The sequence below is a fragment of the Engystomops pustulosus genome, chromosome 2 (genome assembly GCF_040894005.1).
Source record: "Engystomops pustulosus chromosome 2, aEngPut4.maternal, whole genome shotgun sequence".
Taxonomy (NCBI): domain Eukaryota; kingdom Metazoa; phylum Chordata; class Amphibia; order Anura; family Leptodactylidae; genus Engystomops; species Engystomops pustulosus.
Window position 1 is genome coordinate 110,826,485 of NC_092412.1, and position 20,938 is coordinate 110,847,422.

At 41.8% G+C, this 20,938-nt stretch overlaps 1 protein-coding gene across 1 annotated transcript in view; it reads left to right on the forward strand.

Moving 5' to 3' along the window:
• The window catches only part of PRPS2 (phosphoribosyl pyrophosphate synthetase 2), a 39,455-nt gene that overhangs the window by 14,196 nt on the left and 4,321 nt on the right, over positions 1-20,938 (forward strand). Inside the window, exons 2-3 of the mRNA XM_072135952.1 lie at positions 8,004-8,187; positions 18,783-18,881. Of these exons, the coding sequence (XP_071992053.1) occupies positions 8,004-8,187; positions 18,783-18,881 (283 nt within the window). The remainder of the gene's footprint in view (positions 1-8,003; positions 8,188-18,782; positions 18,882-20,938) is intronic.

A 20,938-nucleotide genomic window follows, 5' to 3' on the forward strand; every position in this document is an offset into this window, starting at 1 on the left:
GAAACTGTCGGTGTGATGTGGTAGGTCTTCAATATGCTACACAAGAGAAAAATGCAGAGGGTCTGGGAAAGCTGGGTGTTGAGTGTGGCATAAATGGCTTCACCGGGTTAAGTCTGTTCAATTATGAAAAACAAATGTGTAGAAAAGGAGAATTATTCTCACCGTTAATTCGGTTTCCATTAGTCCACCATGACGGTCCCAACTGGAGGATGACCCTTGACCTCTGTAGGGACAGGAAGAAGAGAGGTTAAATGCCCCTCCCCCGCATCCACACTCCAGTGGCTACCAAATAACTACACCGGCTGTGGATGCAACCCATTTATTGTATGTTATAGTCACACACAGACACAACAGGTTAAATAATAACAAAACTAAGACTACTCTGTCTTATAAAGCAAAAGGGGACGGGAAAAATATATGGGCCGTCATGGTGGACTAATGGAAACTGAATTAACGGTGAGAATAATTCTCCTTTTCCATGGCGTCCCCCATGACGGACCCAACTGGAGATGTACCAGATTACCAGTACTTCTAGGGGGGAGACAACTACCTACCTACCGAAGGCCTGGTCCCTGGCACTTTGGACATCTAATCTGTAGTGTCTAGCGAATGTTAACTGGCTAGACCAGGTAGCTGCTTTACAGATATCTACTAGAGAAGCCCCACGTTTTTCAGCCCATGAGGCTGCCACCCCCCCTGGTTGTCCCTGGAATGTCCATATTTTCGGCATCATATGCCGCTTTTATGGTAGTTTGGATCCAACGGGCAATAGACACCTTGGAAGCTTTTTTTCCCCTTGTTCTTCCCCCGTGTACTGCAGGAGGATGTTGCTGTCCTTTCTCCAAGGTCTAGAGATGTCCAGGTAGTGGAGAAGACATCTCCTCACATCCAGAGTATGCCATGCTGACTCCTTACTGTTCTTTGGGTTCTGGAAAAAAAGAAGGTAACACAATTTCTTGATTGCGGTGAAAACTGGAAGACACCTTGGGTGTGAAAGTCTTATCTAGAATTACTCTATCTTCCAGAACTCTAAGATAGGGCTCTCTGAGGGAGAGAGAGCTTGAATCTCCCCTAGCCGTCTAGCTGAGGTTATGGCTATAAGGAAGGTCAGCTTAAGGGTTAGGCTTCTAAGGTCAGTATCCTCTACAGACTCAAATGGAGGCCCCGTCAGGTGATTCAACACCAGAGACAGATCCCAGTTTGGGATGTTTTGTTTTAAGCAAGGCCTTAATCTGGAAGTAGCTTTCACAAACCTCTGGATCCACTTGTGCTCCGCCAAGGAGGTATCAAAGAAAGCGCTAAGGGCCGACACCTGGACCTTGAGCGAACTTGTCTTCAGCCCTTTATCAAATCCTGCTTGCAGGAAATCCAGTATCTGCGATATGTTAGGAGACAACTGGTTAGAAGGATCTGAGCCGCAAAAGGACACAAATTTCATCCATATTCTGGAGTAAATTCTGTGGGTGACCACCTTGCGACTGGCTTTCATTGTGGAGATTACCTTGTCGGATAGCCCCTGGGCTGTTAGGATCTTCCTTTCAGGATCCATGCAGCGAGCTGTAGAGCCTGCAGATTGACTCGGGACACGAGAGGTATTGGGGGAAAGGCATACAGTAACAGCCCCCCCCCCCCCAGGACTGCTGAATGCGTCCCTTTGGCTGAAGAGAAGAAACGCGGGAGCTTCGCGTTCTTGCTGGAGGCAAACGGGTCTATTGACGGATGTCCCCACCTCTTTATTAACTGGAGGAAGATGTCCTCGTTCAGACACCACTCGTTCTGATAGGTTGTGGGGTTTTTTTTTTTTTTTTTTGGTTTTTTTTTTTCCTCTGACTGAGGAAGTCTGCCGTGAGATTTTCTTCCCCCTTGAGGTGAATGGAGGAGAGGGATTAAAGATTGTCTTCTGCCCAGGCAAAAATCTTGCTTGAGAGTGCCAGGAGATCCAGATTTTTGCTTCTGGATTCTGGGAAGCCCTTCTTATCCGCCGCCTTTTCCATTATGGTTCCAATTCGGGTCCAAACACGTACTCTCCCTCGAATGGGATGCTGCACAATTTAGACTTAGGCTACATTCACACGAACGTATGGGGGACGTATATACGGCCGACGTATATACGGCCGATATACGTCCCCCATACACTCCTATGGGCGCACGGCACCCTACGGGAGCGGTACGGTGCCACACACGTGCGGCACCGTACCGTTCCGTACCCGGGAGAAAGATAGGACCTGTCCTATCTTTCCCCGTAATACGGCGCCGTGCGCCATAGGTTGCTATGGAGAGGGGCGGGGGTGAGCTGCGCTCACCTCCTCCTCCTCTCCCCGTACACTGCCGTTGCCCGGTACGGTACGGTACGGGCGGGCAACGGCAGTGTGAATATAGCCTTAAACCTGAAGTCTCCACTCCACTGACGGAAAAAGAGGGATCTTCTCACAGAGTTGGAAAGAGCTCCTTCCTTGACACTAATCCTCACCCCTTCCGCTGAGGCGTCCGCGATGAAAGCTGTGGCTGCCTTCAGGGTTGAGAAGGTATTAAGCAATCTGTCCCTTGGGGTTCCATCTCTTACATGCTTCTCCAACTCCATTACCCAGTGGAACCGGGTGCGAGCTACAGACGTTGTAGCGATGTTGGACTTTAGGTTCAGCATGGAACACTCCCAGCTCTTTTTCAACAGGCCATCAGCCTTTCTATCCAGTGGGTCCTTCAACTGGGTAGCATCCTCAAAAGGCAAGTCAGTCTTCTTGGTGACCTGGATGTCCATCTTAGAAGCTGAGTTCCATAGTCTGGCCTCCTCTTCATCAAAGGAAAGGCAGTTCCTAAATTCTTTTGGATAAAGAAATTTTATTTTCCGGATCCCTCCATTCTTCCAGAATCACATCTTTGAATGTGTTAACTGGGAATACACGCCTCTTCTTAACTTTAAGCAGACCGAAGAGTTCATCCTGAATGGCTTGCATCTCTTCTACCTCCTCTATTGTCAAGGTATCTCTTACAGCTTTTAAGAGGTGGAGGTGGATGTATCAAACTCCAAAAAATCTCTGACCGTAGCTTCTTCAGAGTCTGAAGCGGGTCTGAAGATGAATCCACTATCCTGTCGCTTTTGAGGTGGCTCCTGAGGGCTAAAGGCAGCCAAGGATGATGAAACAGACGATCGGACTTCCTCCTGGATAAAACTGTGCATCTCATCCATGAATGAGGTCCTTTCCTCACAGAGCAAATATCCAGGCATTTTTTTGCACACAGGTTTCTATTTTTATGCACTCGGCAGTTTTTCAAAACACGTGTTGCATTTTTTATGAGCCGTTTTCTTCCTTTCAGAGGAGTATTGCTCCTATCGAGGAGAGGAGAGCCCAAATAAGGAAGTGCTATAAATGGGACATGCGGGTGACCCACCACCCTATCCCTTTAACCCCTACTCACAGTAGGTGGGGATATGAGGTCCAAACCTGAGGCCTCCAAATTGCAGGGTTCCATGCTCCTAGAGGGACACTAGTAACCAGCCAGCCTAGAATGTAACAATAACAATTGAAGGCCTGGAGATCAGCACTGCAATGGTTAAAGGGTAGGATTTTACCTGGTACAGGTAAGCCAGGAGAGATCCACCAGGGTCTATAAAGTAAATGTGGCCCATGTCAGAATACACAAACATGAAGATGAAGATTAGACCTCAGATCAACGCGATTACCACGCTAGAGCTATTTAAACTTAACACCCCGCGATCCTGCTTCCGGGTCCAGCTTCGGCTTTGACGTCACATCCGGTTTCGTCACTCCACTGGAAGTCGACGCCGGGGCCGGCCGGAAGTGCGCGGGAGCGCGAAGATCGTGTGTTCCGGGTGTCCAAGGCTCCAGGAGCTGCAGGCAGAGCCTGGGAAGACGCAGTTCCTGATGGGCAGAGGAAAGGGCCGCGACCCGATCGAGGCCCGGAACTGAGCTGGGTAAGGGATGGGTCCCGCGCCATGGTGCTCCCCCCTCACTGTCCCAACTAATGGGAAGCGAGTAGAGAATTTTCCTCTACTCCCTGCCCTGTGTAGGGACAGGAAGCCACTGGAGTGTGGCTGCGGGGGAGGGGCATTTAACCTCTCTGCTTCCTGTCCCTACAGAGGTCAAGGGTCATCCTCCAGTTGGGGCCGTCATGGGGGACGCCATGGAAAATGTATTTTTTATATATCTTTTGATTAAAGGTTGTACTTCACAGTGAATGCCGTACATATAGCTACTGAAAGATACACACATGACCCCAGTTTACATCATTGTGAATAAAATTACCTAGTATAATTACTGTCTCCTATACCAGTTAAATTAAAAAAAGGCCAATAAACTGTTCATATATCTGAAGCCATTATATCCTGTTTATCCTCTGAACCCTCCCCCAACAATCAATACCTGGCAAAATGGTCCCGGACTCTGCAGCCTAGGCAGAAAACTTTTTAGAAATTGACAATTTCTTAACCTACAAACCAAATAGTTGTACAGGTGGTCCCCGACTTGGAGCACTCGATTTACAGACAACCCCTAATTACAAACGGACCTCAGGATTTTAGTAATTTACTGTACTTTAGCCTTGGGATATAATAATTATCAATGGTGTCTGCAATTAAGCTTTGTTAATCCATGATTTTTACGACAATCCAACATTTTTAAAATCCAATTCAACTTGAGAACAAACCTACAGAACCTCGTACGTAACCCGGGAACTGCCTGTATATAGGTGTCATACTTTGGAAAACTAATCTGGTCAACTTTTTCACTTTGCTTTTTGACAAACGGAATGAATGTATACATGCAATGTCTTGTTGCTTTCATAAAGTTCTGAGACCTTTCCTTGTGTGGTTATGGTCTCTTCTACGGAGGTAGAGCCATACTGACCACCCGACTTTTCCAGATCTTCTATAATTGGTGTGTATGACACACAAATGAATATGAGTTGTACCTGTTGAACTTTATACAAGCTGTCCTGAGCCAAGATGAAAAAAGTGTGCCTGTTTGTTGTATCTTACACATACCTGGCTAAGGTCAAGATAAATAGCCCTAAGGCTGGACGCTGCCCTCTGACCTAGGTACAAGGGACTGTTTACAATAGTAGATTTCTACTTTAGAACCGTGGGGAAGATGTTTAATGTCCTAGATTGGTATCTCTTTCCTGACATAAAGTACCATTCAACCAGTCTGGTGTCGTCATATTCTTCTTGCTGTTACCGGCATCTGAATTGCCAAACTGAGAACCTTTGGCTACTGAAGAAGCGCGCTTGTGTAATATTTGCTTTGGATTTATTATCCCGTCATGAAGTTGTGCATGATGGTCTGTTTTCACTTGACACAGTAGTTATAAATAAAGTGGTGTAAACAGGGTAGTACTAAAATTGTCATTCTGTATTGGTACAGGAAAACATTGACATTTTTCATTGAAAACAACCGTCGGTAAGCAGGCGGTTACATAATGTGTATTTGAGTGACAGATGATGCAAAAACCTCAAGAGAAAAGTGTTCATTTTGTCTTGCAAAAAAATATTGCGAATAAATAGTATTGTCAGCATCGATATTTCATGCTGTGCATGAGTTAAATGTTAACTATTGTAAAGTTGGTCAAACGCTGGTTTTAGGATATGTAACCCTTTGGACCATAACTTACAAAAAGCCAGCACGCAGTAGGCGGACAATCAAATGCCTTGCTGCTCTTTGGCATCTCTAGCTCAGTCAACCAGTTCCACTTCTCATTTGGAGAGAGGGGACCTCACTAGTGATCAACTTACACTGATTAGCATGTTATACCCCCATCCTGCTAACTGTGGATAACATTTAATCTTCTGACAACCTTTTTAACACCTTCACGACTGCCATACAGCTATATATTTCCTTTTTGCACATGTCTTGTGCTACAACTTTAAAGAAGACCTGTCACCAGACTTTGACCACCCTGAGTAACAATGCCTGCTGATAAAAGGTTACAAGTCTTCCCCATATCACCTAAAATTAGCTGCCAGTGAGGCACTATACCTTAATTACAGAGGTTTTTCTGATATGCAAATTAGCTTTTGTTACTCATGTCTGGTGTTTGACTCCTCTCTCAGGCTGAAATTGAACCATGCCCCCTTATTCTGACTGACTGCTGTGTCTCTTCAAATTACTGCCCTGCCTCCTTGTACTTGTGGACTGTCTGCTAATATTCAACTGCAAACACATAAAGCTCTATGTACAGATGGGAAATATTGTGTGAAATTTTATTTTTTTTTTTTAACATGGTCCTTGTTACAGTCATGGCCTGTGACCCAGTGACATCATTGCAGGTCCTTCAGCCTTCTAACAATGGCAAACTGTACACCATGTATGTGATCACAGCAGCCTCCATGCAAGAAAGGAGAGTAATAGAAGCCCATGGAGCCTGCTGTGACTTACTGTGGTCCAATACAAGCATGGGATACAGTTTGCTATTATTAAGAATAATAATTAAGTACCTGAGACGTCACTCTGGTCACATGACAGGAACTCTGTCAAGGAGGCATAAGGCATGAGGAGTAGTAGATGTGAGGGGCTGGCAGTAAATGACCCCTGATTCCATTTAATATAAAATAAAAGGTGATTTGCGTGGATGTAAGTAAAACCATTTTTAGATAAAAGGGTGTCAGTCCGTTAATAGGGCTCTATAGGAACCTGTCACTGGATGTATATGTGCAAATGTAGTGACAAGTTCCATTTTTTAAAGCGGTCAAATCTCCTGAACCATGGCACTTGGACAATTCAGGTGTAATATCAGGATTGTGGCTTTACGTGAAACCAAACTGGAGATATACACTTTTTTTTTTTTTTTTTTTTTTTAAAAATTGAGATCTGCATTTAAACAATGACTAGCTCAGCACCCCCTATGCATCTCTGAACCTGAAAATTGATGATGGATTGACACAGGTTTATACAACTTTACGGCTTATTAAAAAAACTAATGGTATTTGCCAGTTAATTCTATTTAAAAAATGTATTTATGTTTTGGAATTTGTTTATTTTTGTGTCCTCTGCTGTTCTTTTACACAGATCACATATAACTGTGACCTTATGGTAACATCCCATAGGATCACTGCGATCAGTGATCTGTATACAGACAAAGGGCATAAACATCTTACCTTCTCTGCATAAATCTCACCCCTGTGCTTAGGGAATCCCTGTGACATATCTGTGACGACAAGGGATCCACCTGCTGGCACAGCACTCTGTATGAATGCTGTAGGAGACTGACTGTATTGGTCCCCTGTAACAGACTGATCCTTCTGGTTGCATTGTTCGCGGGAGTGCAGATGCCTAGGGTTCCTCACTGCTGTTGATGGTGGCCACTGTAGAAGGTCATGTGAACGGAGCATCAACGGCCTGAACAGGAGCAACTGCTCTGGTCACATGATCTTCAATGGGGGCAGTGAACTGTAGCTCATGGACAGGAAAAAAGGAAAGAAGAGAAATCTACCAACTTTCCCGCATTCACTTTTTTGAAGAGTAAAATTGCCTATGACTCTTCCATGTTCCATTTAGACTTCAATGGAACTTACAGAATTTACTTCAGGGAAAAGATGCAGGCTACAGTACTATATATTTTTCTTTACACTCGTAACAGAATCTGTGGAACACTGGTATGAACTTGGCCTTAGATGCGAATCGGCTGCAGACTTTAACCTCGTGTGCCAAAATGAAACCTTATTTATCAATCTGTTTCAATCAGAATAATAAATATAGTTTAAGAGCTTTATATATAAATTTCCAAATGGCCTCCTAAAGTGATATCCTTAAACCAGTTTACTTGCTGCTCTTTAAATTTATTTTTAGGCCAAATTGTTATTTGCTGTACATAAAGCGCTGTTTTGTATACAATTCCGACTGTTTTACGTTTAAGTAGAGGTAGTTTCTCTTTATTACCAGTAATATTAGTCTTAGTCATCAGGTCATGTATGCTGTGAGGTTTGAGAAAAGTGATGCGTACTTCAGACTCCTTATAACCTCATTGTTTTTAACATTCTTTTCTTGTAGTGTAGAGATTGGTGAAAGTGTAAGAGGGGAAGATGTATATATCGTACAGAGTGGCTGTGGAGAGATCAATGACAACCTGATGGAGCTGCTGATCATGATAAACGCCTGCAAGATTGCATCTTCATCGAGAGTTACAGCTGTCATTCCATGTTTTCCATATGCTCGACAGGACAAAAAAGATAAGGTATATATGTTTTGGGGTTTTCCCCTTTCCTTCATGGCTCTCCTTATTGAAATTAATTAGCTCTTTCTTTCCTTCCCCCTTCTTATGTAATTTGGTTCAGTTCATATGTTGTCTTCATGCTATGCTGACCTCTGCAATTTTTCCAAATTTTATTTTTTTTGAGAAGTTTACCAAGCGAGACAAATTACATAAAGTGAACACTAAAACCCAATACAACTCAAGTAAATAAAACTCCTGGGTAATTGTTCACTTTGACAATCAGTGTGGTTTCCTATCATTTTCACTTGCTGTTCTGCAAATAGAATAGACAAGAGTGGTTCTGCAGGTGGGGACCACCTACTACTCCTTAGTAGCTATGCTTTCTGGCTGATGAGCAGGTCAATTTTGAATGCTGGTGGTGCTTTCACACTCGTGGTAGAATGAGACTGACTCTACAACCCATAGAAGTGGCTCAGGAAGCTCATCCAGGATGGCACAGCAATGCGAGCTGTGGCAAGAAGGTTTGCAGTGTCTGTCAGCATAGTTTTCAGAGGCTGGAGTCGATGCCACTAGTCAGGCCAGTACACCAGGAGATGTGGAGGGGGCTGTCAGAGTATAACAAACCAGCAGCATGTTCACTACCTCTGCTTTTGTGCAAGCAGGTACACTGTTGGAGCCCTGCAAAATGACCCCCAGCAGCCACAAATGTGCATGTGTCTGCAGAAACGAACTCCATGAGGATGGTATAAGGACACAACGTCCACAGATGGGGATTGTGCTCATAGCCCAACACTGTGCAGGATGCTTGGCATTTGCCAGAGAACACCAGAATTGGTGCTAACTCGCCACTGATGCCCTGTGCTCTGCAGATGAAATCCGATTCGTACTGAGCACATGTGACAGTTTGGAGACGCCTGCCTGCAACATCCTTCAGCCTGACCAGTTTGGCCGCGGGTCAGTAATGGTGCGGGGGTGGCATTTCTTGCCAGAGGTAGCCTGACTGCCATTAGGTACCGAGATGAGATCCACAGACCCCTTTAGAGACAATATGTTAGTGCAGTTGGCCCTGGGTTCCTCCTAATGCAGAACAATCCTATACCTCATGTGGCTGGAGTGTCCTCAGTTTCTAGAAGATGAAGGCATTGGAGCTATGGACTTGCCGCTCGTTCCCCAGACCTGAATCTAATTGACCACATCTGGGACATCAAGTGTCGCTCCATCCACCAGCATCGCGTTGCACCACAGACTGTCCAGGAATTGGTGGATGCTTAACCTCTGGTGTTGGAGAGATATGAGTGATCTGACCAGTAGGTACTGTTGCACAATCACCATTACCCCCCTACCTCTCCCTCCCATCTATTTAATAGTTTAAAAAAAATCAAACGTAACATAAAAGCTATGGAAATGGAAAGACAATTGGCAAAAGTTTTCTACCAATATTTTTTTTTTTTTTTACTAAAATGAAGAATTTTTACCCCCCCCCCCCCCCCCCCAAAAAAAAACTGAGCAATCAGCAAAATTTTTGAAAATTAATATAAACTACAATGTTACGAGAAAGCCATCTCTAAATTGGTTAGATAAGTTGGTGTTAAAAAAAAAAAAAAAGGGGCTGAGCCTTAACATACAAACTGGCTGCGTTCTTAAGGGGTTAAGTCCAGGTCTGGGAGGAGATCCTTGAGTAGACCATCTGCAACCTCCTCAAGAGCACGCCGAGGCGTTGTAGAGAAGTCATACAGGCACATGGAGGCTACACAAAATACTTTACCAGTTTAATTTTGTGGGTGACTCCAATTCCAGGCCTCATTGATTTTTGTTGTTGACACATTCCGCTTTGTTCAGAACAAAATATTCAATGAGGGTATTTAATTAATTCATATCTAGGAGTGCTCCCTTTATTTATTTTATTTTTCTTTAGCAGTGTATTTCTGTATATAAAGTACATGAAGGGAACAGCTGAATGTCTAATAAGCGTCACCAAGTTAACGATTAATTTCACTTCCTGTCAAGTGAAGAGAGCCAGTGTGGGGACCCTGACAGTAAATGCTCAAATTAAGAGCTATAACTGTTTTCCCTGCATAAATTGACATGCTGTGCTGCGTCTGGGTACACAGTGTCTTGGTAATAATTCGAATCTGATTAGAATCCAGTTTTTTTTTCTTATCTCTAGGACTAGGCAAAACCGACTGGACCACTTTTGCTAGTTTTAACTAGATTTTGTTGACTTAACCATAGATCCTTAACATCACATGAATTGGAATAATACAATTAACCAGAAGTACAGCTCAGTGTCTTTTAAATTTTATAGCTCTTTTAGAGGACATCTAACATCAGAATTTCTTGATGACTGATGTTCAAACAGGTCTTCAAAACTACAGGATGCGCCTAAAAACAAACTTTTAAAAATATATTAATGAGTCGCAGGCTTCAAGTCTCAGACTTATTAGTATGCATGCCCGCACTATCTTTTTGAGCCTGCTCCCTTCCGTTGATTTGGCAACATCTGGTGACCTCTCCATCATAAATATGTATTCTGCTGCTGTCTGAGAAGTTAATACAGATAAATAATGCTTTTATTAAGACAATTGCTGTCTGTTGTAGTTTTTCTGATCGCAAATGCTAGCAGGAGCTGGGAGCACGTGAACACGGGTGCATATACTAAGTGATGGGATATTTAAAAATTAAAAAATAGGAAGAATCCATACATAAACATTCATGTAGTTAAGAGCGTTTAGATTTCAAATGGAATCTGTTATGGTTTTCCAGCCTCCCAAACAGAGAAGTCATTAAAAGACTGAAAAATGGATACAAAAGTATGCCTGGACAATGTTCATTAACCCCACAAATGTTTCAATAAATGATAATGTGGCCAAAGTGCTTCAAGGGGCATGAACAGAGCTCCAGTGTTTTATTTGCACAACCTCCTCCCCCATTGCACTTCATCTACATCTATAACTGTCCCAAACCTTCTCTCATACATCTTTGTCGGTCTTCTCTCGCAAGATTTCATAGAAGTGCAGTGGATCTTGTGGTCTGCAGGCACCAAGGACCATTGGAACCATCAGACTGGAAGATCTCCTGGAGGGAGAGGAAGCAAAGTCACAGCATCAGTCTTATTCCGGCAGCTGAAAGTGCACTGTGTTCTTGTGTTCACAAACAGGACAACAATTTCTACAATGTTAGCTGAAAAGACAGGTGGTATGAGAAAATGATGACTTCACAGTATTCCTGATAAAGGTTGTCCTTAAAGCTATTGATTCATGGACAGGTACTTGGTTTTCCACTCATGACTCTTCTATTTTTAGTAAAATAATGACATGGTAGAATTTGCTCAGTGGAGTTGTGCATCTGAGTTGTATTTACCTGATCTTTAGACCTTCTAGGGACCAGATATCATTGTCTTGTGTAAAACCAAAGGATTCCTTGAGTGTGGACTTTCTCCTGGTTTTGTCCCTTGATATCTTACATGTGATGTAACATGAAGTACGTTATTGTAAAGTATTTTTAGATATTTGGGTTCCATTAGCTAGTTAGTCATTACGAATGAGAGTCACATTACCACTTGGGAAATGGATTAGTTACACTTTCCATTACATGTCTTGCCTCTCGTTTGAGTGCTTATTCACATCCTCTGGGATCCATGCAGTGTTTTTATGTTTAACATGTCAACGATTACAAAAGAATTGTTGCATTTATTGCAGACATGGAGCCCACTGGTGGTGAACACAATTGCAGTCCAGTGGCATAATACAGCCAGTGCAAAGTATGTGTAGAGCTAAATTTTATACATATCTAGATCCCCTCTGATTATTGCTTTAGGTCCCATGTACACAAGTGTTTTTACGTTACGTTTTTTTTTTCTTGTTTGGCATACATGGTCTCCATTCACTTTAATGGGTAATGGCCACCTTTTTTTCTGTATTTCCCACGCATTGTATTACAGCTGTAAGACCAAGCCACAAAATATAACTTTTTTTTCTAGTTTTGCTGTACAGTATAACCATAGAAATGTATGGGACCAAAATAATGTCTGTAATAGGGTGTTACTCTGTTTTCCAGCATTTGCCACATGTGGGAGGACCTGCCAGGAAATTGCATTTTTGCAGTAGGTGACAGAAGAGATGGCAATGTAGAAAAACCCATTGTACTTGTTAAGCCAACCCCCACCCCTTGGTACAGTATAAAGACGGTGGCAGGAAGTACAAATTATGGCAGGAGATCACTGCCCAAATAAGCAGTTTATGGGATGTTTACTGACTACTTTAAGTAATGTTTGGTCAAGTCATTTCCTGCTGTTTAAAGAAACCAGACATTTTCAAGGTCCCTTTTTTTTTTTTTAACGAAGGTAAATATTGTTGTAGTACTCGGTCTAAAGAAATGTTTAAATAACATTTGGAGAGAAAATGTTGCCTACCCACTTCTCGGACTGCAAGATTGCTTAGACTTCCCAGGGAATAGACCTGCCCAAAGAAATTGTATCTTTGCATGGATCTGTAGTGTTAACTTCCTCCAAGCCCTTCCAAAGGTACTACCTATAAATTATTTGCCTAGTTCCGTTATGTAGACTTTATTTGTTTTGGAAGATTGCTCATACTACCTTATTATACAATATTACAGTGGTGGCGAACCTATGGCATGGGTGGCACTCGGAGTCCTGTCTGTGGGCACCCAGCACAGAATTTGCCAGATGGGACTCGAGCCTTCCTCCTGCAGTCCAAGACAGCCCAGGACCTGCCATGCTCAGTGCTTTTTTAAAGTGACATCTACTTGGCTGCCAGGAGGAGTGAGAAGCTGTGCACATAGATGGATTATCGTTGGAGCTCCTGCTTTGGGTCCCCTTATTTTTCCTCTTCAGGGGACCTTAAAGGGAAGCTACAGTCCAAATGCCTCCTGAATTCTATTGTATTGGTATTCTCAGGACGCCAATACGATTTGAAACTTGTGATACAGCAGAGATCAATAGGTTAAGGCTCAAATTGTCATGTTGGCACTGTGCAACATAGATGTGTGTTTTGGTTGTAGTTTGGCACGCTGTATCTAAAAGGTTCGCCTTCACTGCTATATTTTAACCTGAAGGGCATTAAAGATAAAGCCTCTAGGGTTCCCTGTACATGGGCATTGTTTTTGGAAGTGCGCAAGCCATGGTTTGCCATCAGCTAGCCTAGATCCCCATGTATTTCTATGGGCTCCTACACATGGTTTCTACTCCCTGGTGTTTGGGCAAAGCAAACTTGTGCAGGAACAGGACTTGCACATAGTTGTCCTCAAACACTGAAAACACGCTGGCTGGTACCTTATTTTATTAGCAAAATCATGGGTTATCGGGTAGCTGCCTGCTTGCTGTGTCAATCTACTGACTGTTTTGGCCACACTATATGCAGTTGCTTATAGGATGCTATCACAATTCAAGCTGATGGTGCTGACTGTCACTAAACACGGACACACAAGCTTGTTTTTCTAAACCACTGCAAACACTGGTTCATACCTGAAGCTAATTCACATCCACTACACACAGCCTGAACGCTGGTTGTAATGGGGGAAAATAATTTAACAGCTTCACTTTGTCAAAACCCCTGGGGATAAACCTCTTCCATCTCCACTAGTCAAAGTAATATATGGCATTGATTTCTATATTAATCTTCCGTAAAGCAAATCTATCCACATATTTTTAAATGCTCCTGATTGGTCTTGGCCCACCCATTATTTCACACTTTTGAGCATCTTCTCCCATTTAAAGTGATGCAGCCAAGGAGCAATGGTTAGCTTGGAGTTCCCTCTTGTGGTGGCTGCAAGTAGTGAGTGTGAAGCTCTGAGTTGGGGAAAAACTAATCTGACACGCACAGCCTCTGGCAGGAGCTACAATTTTTATTTTTTTTTTTCGTACATAATTATATTCCTTGGTGATCAAAAGCTGTGGAAGGGCCCACTGTCTATACTGCAGACACTAATTGTACATAGACTTTGCAAATTAATGGAGTCTAACACACAAAGGGAGTGTACTGTATGTAATATTTACACATGGCACTTGTTATATACAGTGCATACACAGCTGTAAGCTACAGTTTAGTGATATTTTATAACTTTCTCTTCTCCCGATGAATGGGACTAGTCGCACAGTTATGCCATAAGAAGGATGTACCTGTAGCATGGAGTGGGTTATTTCTCAGAGTCCTCTCTACAAGACAATAACCCATTCATCTTTCTCTCCATCTCTAAGCTGCACAAATATTCTCCCAAATAAGAGGGAGTGCTCGTGGGAACCTGTAACTTCGCTTTGGTAAAAAAAAAAAGTAACATGTTAAAGGAATGTAATTTTTTTTTTTTTTTTTTTTTTTTTTTTTTTATGTAATCGCTTAATTAACTAATATGGGGGGGTGCACTTTCATTGCCATAGCAGAAACATTTTAAAGTTTTTCTTACGAAAACCGTGCTGTAGCCATGTTTTAAAAACCTGCGTTTAGAATCACTTTTTAAATTTTTACTATGGTTTGCTACCAGGAGTTTTTTTTTTTTTTGTTTGCATATTAACATGCAAAATGTGTGATGCTTTTCCCTAAGAAGTTCTAAAATGAACACAGTATTTTAATTTAGTATCCCTTTTTAAACATGAATTTTTTTTAATGAAATCACACAGAATATCCATACCTATACAGGCAGTTCCCGGGTAACGTACAAGATGGGGTCCGGAGGTTTGATCTTAAGTTGAATTTGTATGTCGAAACTGTATATTTTATAATTGTAGATCCAGACAAAAAAATTGCCCCAGTGAAAATTGGAGTTTAATCATTTTTTGCTGTAATGGGACCAAAGATTATCAATAAAGCTTCATTAGACACCTTACAGATGATTATTGCAATCTGGGACTATAGTAAAGCATTCAGAAAGCTTCACCAGAGGTCAGAGGGGTCTGTCTGTAACTATGGGTTGTCTGTAAGTCTGGTGTCCTTAAGTAGGGGACCGCCTGTATTACAGAGCCATATGTGCGCAACCTGTGGTGTAATTAATGTTTCTGATACAAGTCTATCATGTTCTCGGGTTACCAGGAAAACATTGCACTGACGTATTGCTGTAAAACTGCCAAGCGCCCAGCATATACACACCTGTCCTTTTTACAAGCTTAGCTTATCAAGTTGGAGCTCAACCTTCAGTAAATTATTATTTTTTTTTTTTTCTATTTCCCCTGTCTGATGGCTTTCTACTTGCACCATACATCGACCAACAACTGTAGTTAAAGTGAACCTGACATGCAAATTAACCATTAAATATAAATACTTTATTAAACACTTTCCATGGTTTCAATGTTACAAAATTCATATGCAAAAGTCATGCATATTAAAATGTACTTGCATTGCCCTTCCTCCTTGTTCCTGACTGACAGGTCTGAGTGCTATGATATTCTGTTGAATGGAACATTGAGAGAGCAAGAGCTCCGTAACACCATTGGGCACTTAGTCATGTGACCCAGGATGGATATCTTCTGAAATCATATTACATCTGCAACATCTACCTCATGTATGTATCTGGTTACATGAAATCACATCAGGATGAAGAGAAATAAAAGTCCATGGGGGGGGGGGGGAGGGGGTGTAAAAGTCCATTGAGACTGCTGTGATTTCATGTGGTCAGATGTATGCATGGTGTACAGCTTGCTAATGTAAAGAGGGTAAAGGACCAGTGATGTTACCTTGGACACATGGTAAGCTGAGAAGAGGCATGGGACATGGAGAGAAGTAGATGGTGGGGTTTGGCCAAGCTGGACACTCCTTCTCTGGTGCCAAGAAATATAACAAAGTTAATTCATGGGAATGCAACAATTTTTAGTGAAAAGAAGGGTGTTGCTTAATAGACATGTATGTGAAAATAAGATCCTTTTAGTCCCCACAGTGGGTAAATTCCTAATATTACAGCAGCAGCAGAGAGTGCAAATGTTTTCCTGGATGGGATAAAGAAAACAATACCTATTAACCCCTTCCCGCCGCGGCCCTTTTTCAATTTAGCGTTTTTCATTTCTCACTCCCCACATTCAAAAATCTAACTTTTGTATTTTTCCATGTACAGAGCTGTGTGATGGCTGATTTTCTGCGTCACAAATTACACTTCAAAATGGTGGTATTTAATATTCCATGTCGTGCACCGGGAAGCGGGAAAAAAAATTCCAAATGCAGTGAAATTGGTAAAAAAAAACTCATTTGTGCCGTATTCTTGTGGGCTTGGATTTCACGGTTTTCACTGTGCACCCCGAATGACATGTCTACTTTATTCTTTGGGTCGGTATGATTGCGGGGATACCAAATTTGTATAGGTTTTATAATGTTTTCATACATTTAAAAAAAATTAACCTCCTGTACAAAATTTTTTGGGGGGGATTTTGCCATCTTCTGGCGCTAATAACCTTTTCATACTTTGGTGTACGGAGCTGTGGGTGGTGTCGTTTTTTTGCGGATTTTGATGACGTTTACAATGTTATCATTTTTAGGACTGTACGACCTTTTGATCACTTTTTATAGAATTTTAAAAAATTTTTTAAATGGCAAAAAAGTGCCATTTTCGACTTTGGGCACGATTTTCCGTTACAGGGTTAAACGCAGTGAAAAAACGTTATTATATTTTGATAGATCAGGCCTTTTTGGACGCGGCAATACCGAATGTGTTTATGATTTTTACTGTTTATATTTATATCAATTCTAGGGAAAGGGGGGTGATTTGAATTTTTAGGTTTTTTATTATAATTTTTTTATTTTTACTATTTTTCAGACTCCCTAGGGTACTTTAACCCTAGGGTGTCTGTACGATCCTATCATATACTGCCATACTACAGTATGGCAGTATATGGGGATTTTACTACTCATACATTACAATGTGCTGACAGCACATTGTAATGAATGGGTTAACCCGAAGTAGCTCCGGGTCTTCGTGAGACCCGAAGCTACCATGAGAACGGATCGCCGCTCCCCGATGACGTCACGGGGAGCGCCGATCCACGGAAAGATGGCGGCACCCGCGCGCCGCGTTCTTTTTGAAGCCGCCGTTACCTTTGCCGGCGGCGATCAGCGGTAAAACACCCATCTGAAAACGCACTAACTAAGAACGGCCTAAAAACGCCATGTGTGTCTTCACCCTAAGGGGTTAAAATAAAACAAAACTGCGCTGTCTACAGTTGGGAATCTGTTCCTTCTTGCATAGATATACTGGTTTGGCTTTAATCCACTTTCATGTCATTTGGCTTCTTTAAAGTCATGCATGATTGTAAGTGGGATGAAGAGGCACTGTTAAGTTTTTCAAGATGCTAAAAGGAGTGTTGTGTCAATGCCTAAAAGTCTCCATACCTGCAACGCAGCCTTATTTGGCAGTCTCCATAAGGAGAGATCTCTTCCCCACCGTATCCATAGGTCACTTTTGGAAAGTGGATGGAAAAGTTAGTCCGGCTGGTGTACACCAGGTTTATTCAATATAATTTAAAATATATATTCCGATATGAAAACGACCTGTTTGTGCACCACACTGTTTGGGTTTGATAAAGCTGTAGCTTTGTTTTTTTTTTTTTTGTTTAGTTTTTTTGGTTTTTCTTCATGTGTTTTGATATTGCCACAATACATGTATTTTTGGAATGAGAGCAATAAAGCAAATGATGAAGGCAACATGCACATTTCCTATTTACAATATGCACTTGTTACAGTAAAGAGCATATAAGTTTTTTTTCATTTTGTTTTTCCTCATCCTTTACATAATTTGTTTGCTACAAGTCTCAATAGTTATACAAACTCTGCCTCATGCACACGTCCAGATGTTCAGATGTTTTGGACCGTGTGTTAGCCGCAAATACACAAACCTGGAACGCTGCCGTATAGACTATAATGTAATATACGGCTCTCTAAATTAGTTCCGTATCTCCCTCTGCACCGTATGGTGGTTCCAGATCTGGACCTGTTCAGCCTCATAGAAGTCTATAGAAAAGTTAAAAATACAGGTGGCATCTGGCACACACAAGTGGTGAGCCATATATGACCTGTACTTGCAGATGGTTCCCTGGGAGACCTGCAGGTAGGAGGGCATAGTCTGGCAAGGGTTTGCGGAGCATCAGATGTATTTTTGTTTTTGTGGTTACAAATCGCATACGGTTGCATACCAGTGTCTTTTAGATCCGTATTTGCAGACCCACATTTACAGATTGCAAATATAGATCTTAAGACATTGGGAATAATCTGGACATGTGCATGAGGGCTCAATTTTATGGATTTTTCAGACAGGTTAACTGCTTTTATATTATGCAGCACAGTTTTTTCCCATAAAATCAGTTGATGGAATTATTCTATAGGACAGCATTTTTGTACATTGAAAATCACTTGCTTGGTACAGAGATGTATTCGTGTATATACAGTTTGACCATTATCACAAAAAGTGCTATTAGATTACAAAACTAAAATAAAGAGTCCATTTGCAGGATTTTTTAAAATGATAAACCAGATCCTCACATTCCCTTACAGTCTGCAGTGATGTGGCTGATTTAAATATTTTTCATGCATACTAGACCTTTCACTTCTCAATTGTAAAACGTGTTATAACCACTCCTGTATAAATGTTTCATTTTTTTAATGTTGCTCATTATCTGTGTTCTTTAGAGTCGTGCGCCGATATCTGCCAAGCTGGTGGCAAACATGCTTTCTGTTGCGGGAGCTGATCACATAATCACAATGGATCTCCATGCCTCTCAGATACAGGTATCTGTTATGTAAGGGTGAAAGTAGAAGCTCTGTAATTAAATAAAAAATATTACCATCACAATAAACCAGGGACCCCTACTACTAGATCCACGCACCACAATTGTGGTAATCCGTTTACAATATATTTGTTTTCCATGGACCCCTTCCTTTTAAAATCAACTTTTAAAGATCTGTTTATGAGCCTGAAGGGCTTTTTGGGGGGGGGGGGGGGAGAAATGTTAGTAATGCACCTCCTAATTGTAGATTCGCAGGCTGTTGGTCACCCCTCCCCTCTGCCAGGTGTAATTTTGGTGCAGCAGAGAAAGTTTCAGCGCACACAGTGGGAGGGGGTGAAAATGCTTCAGCACAGTATAACAACCTGTAAAGACTGAGCACAGAGGGCTTTGGTAACACTCCCAGGAAGCCTTCTGTCTCATTTGCATAATTGTAAAAGTTGATGTTAGAAGGAAGGAGGCCATGGATAACAAATATAAGATTACCACAGTCGGTGCCTGGATGTATGAATAAGTGCCCCTCGTTTATCATGATGAATTTTTGATGGTAGATTTCCTTTAATTCACTAGCCTTTTTTAAACGGTAACAGTGCATGGGTGTCAAACAATGCCAGAAACATTGATTTCTGTTTGAAATTGCATGTTCAGTCACACTGAAGTACAACATTACAAATAAAAGTATAAATTCAGGCTACGAACCCCATGGAGAAAGGCAATATGGGTCTTGGCCCTCGTCACAGTATGAAAACAATCTTGGTCCACTCCACCCTCCCCATAGGTACCCAAAAAATCGTACATGTACAAATTAACTATGCAAAGACTACAATACGAAACAAGACCATTCAATAAGAGAAGACCATCTTGCTTCTGACCAACCATAATCGGATGAAAGGGGGTCAGGGTAACTGTTTAAAGGGATTTTCTTATACTTTTTAGGATACTTTTTAGGATACTTTTTAGTACTAGCATACTCCTACCAATCCGCTCTCGTGTTCTGAAAAGCACCTTCTCTGTCCAGCAGTGTAGCTGCCAATTTCTCATTCATTATGATCCAAGAAAGCTTCACCAAGTAAATACTAATAATTTTTCTTCCATGAATGTGCCATCTTTGACACCAGAAAATGGAGAGACCCAGCTGTGATTTTGTGTGTGTGTGTGTGTGTGTGTGTGTATATATATATAGGAACTTCAGGTATCCACCACCCCAAGTAAGCCTCTCATTTCCGAAAACTTAAATCCAAAAATAACAACTTCTAGGGCAGGTCCACCAGCATTGATGGAAAGCTTTGTGCTGGAGAGCTTTCTGCTGCATCCTGTCGCTCTTATGTGCTCCACTTCCACTTCTGTCTCCCACTTTATTCATGGTTGGTTGATCCAGCAGGGGAGCTCTATGACAGAGCCTAGAGATAGTACCCAGACCCCCAATTGTTGTGCTAAGCTTACTGTATTTGAGGACATCTGTACAAATGTCATGGGATCTTTATAAAGGTATAAAGATATGAAGTGTTATCTCCATGTAAACTGATCTGGAGCAGAATAAATAAACATTCCTGAAATGGTGGAACAAACTCCCTTCCAGTTTTAGTCATCTACTTTCCGGAGACCATTAAAGGACCACCATCTAAGGGCTCTACTATACATACCAAAAGGGGGGAAAAGTGAGGTACTTAAAAATTTTAATCAAACAATTGGGTTATATTGGCTTCTCTTTAAAAGATTCTGTTCCAAAGGACCAATGAGGAAAGGGGAAGTGCAGGGGGCCAACTGTGAATCTCTCCCCCCCCTAGTAGAAGTAGACCCTAGATTCTCTGTCCACATAGTGAGCCAAGGAATTCAAAGGCTCTTACCCTGCCTTGCAAATTGTAACCATTTTATCTTGTAGATCCTTAAAAGTTGGTAGGTTTCCTTAACATGGCATTAAGAAGAGAAAAAAAAAATTGACAGCCGATAAGTTGTTGTTGTAACTTGATAGATCATTATTGATGGCCCAACAGCTACTTCACAGATTTATGGTCCAGGCTTTCAGTCTATAGAAATGATCCAGAGACTTAAGCCCCTTCT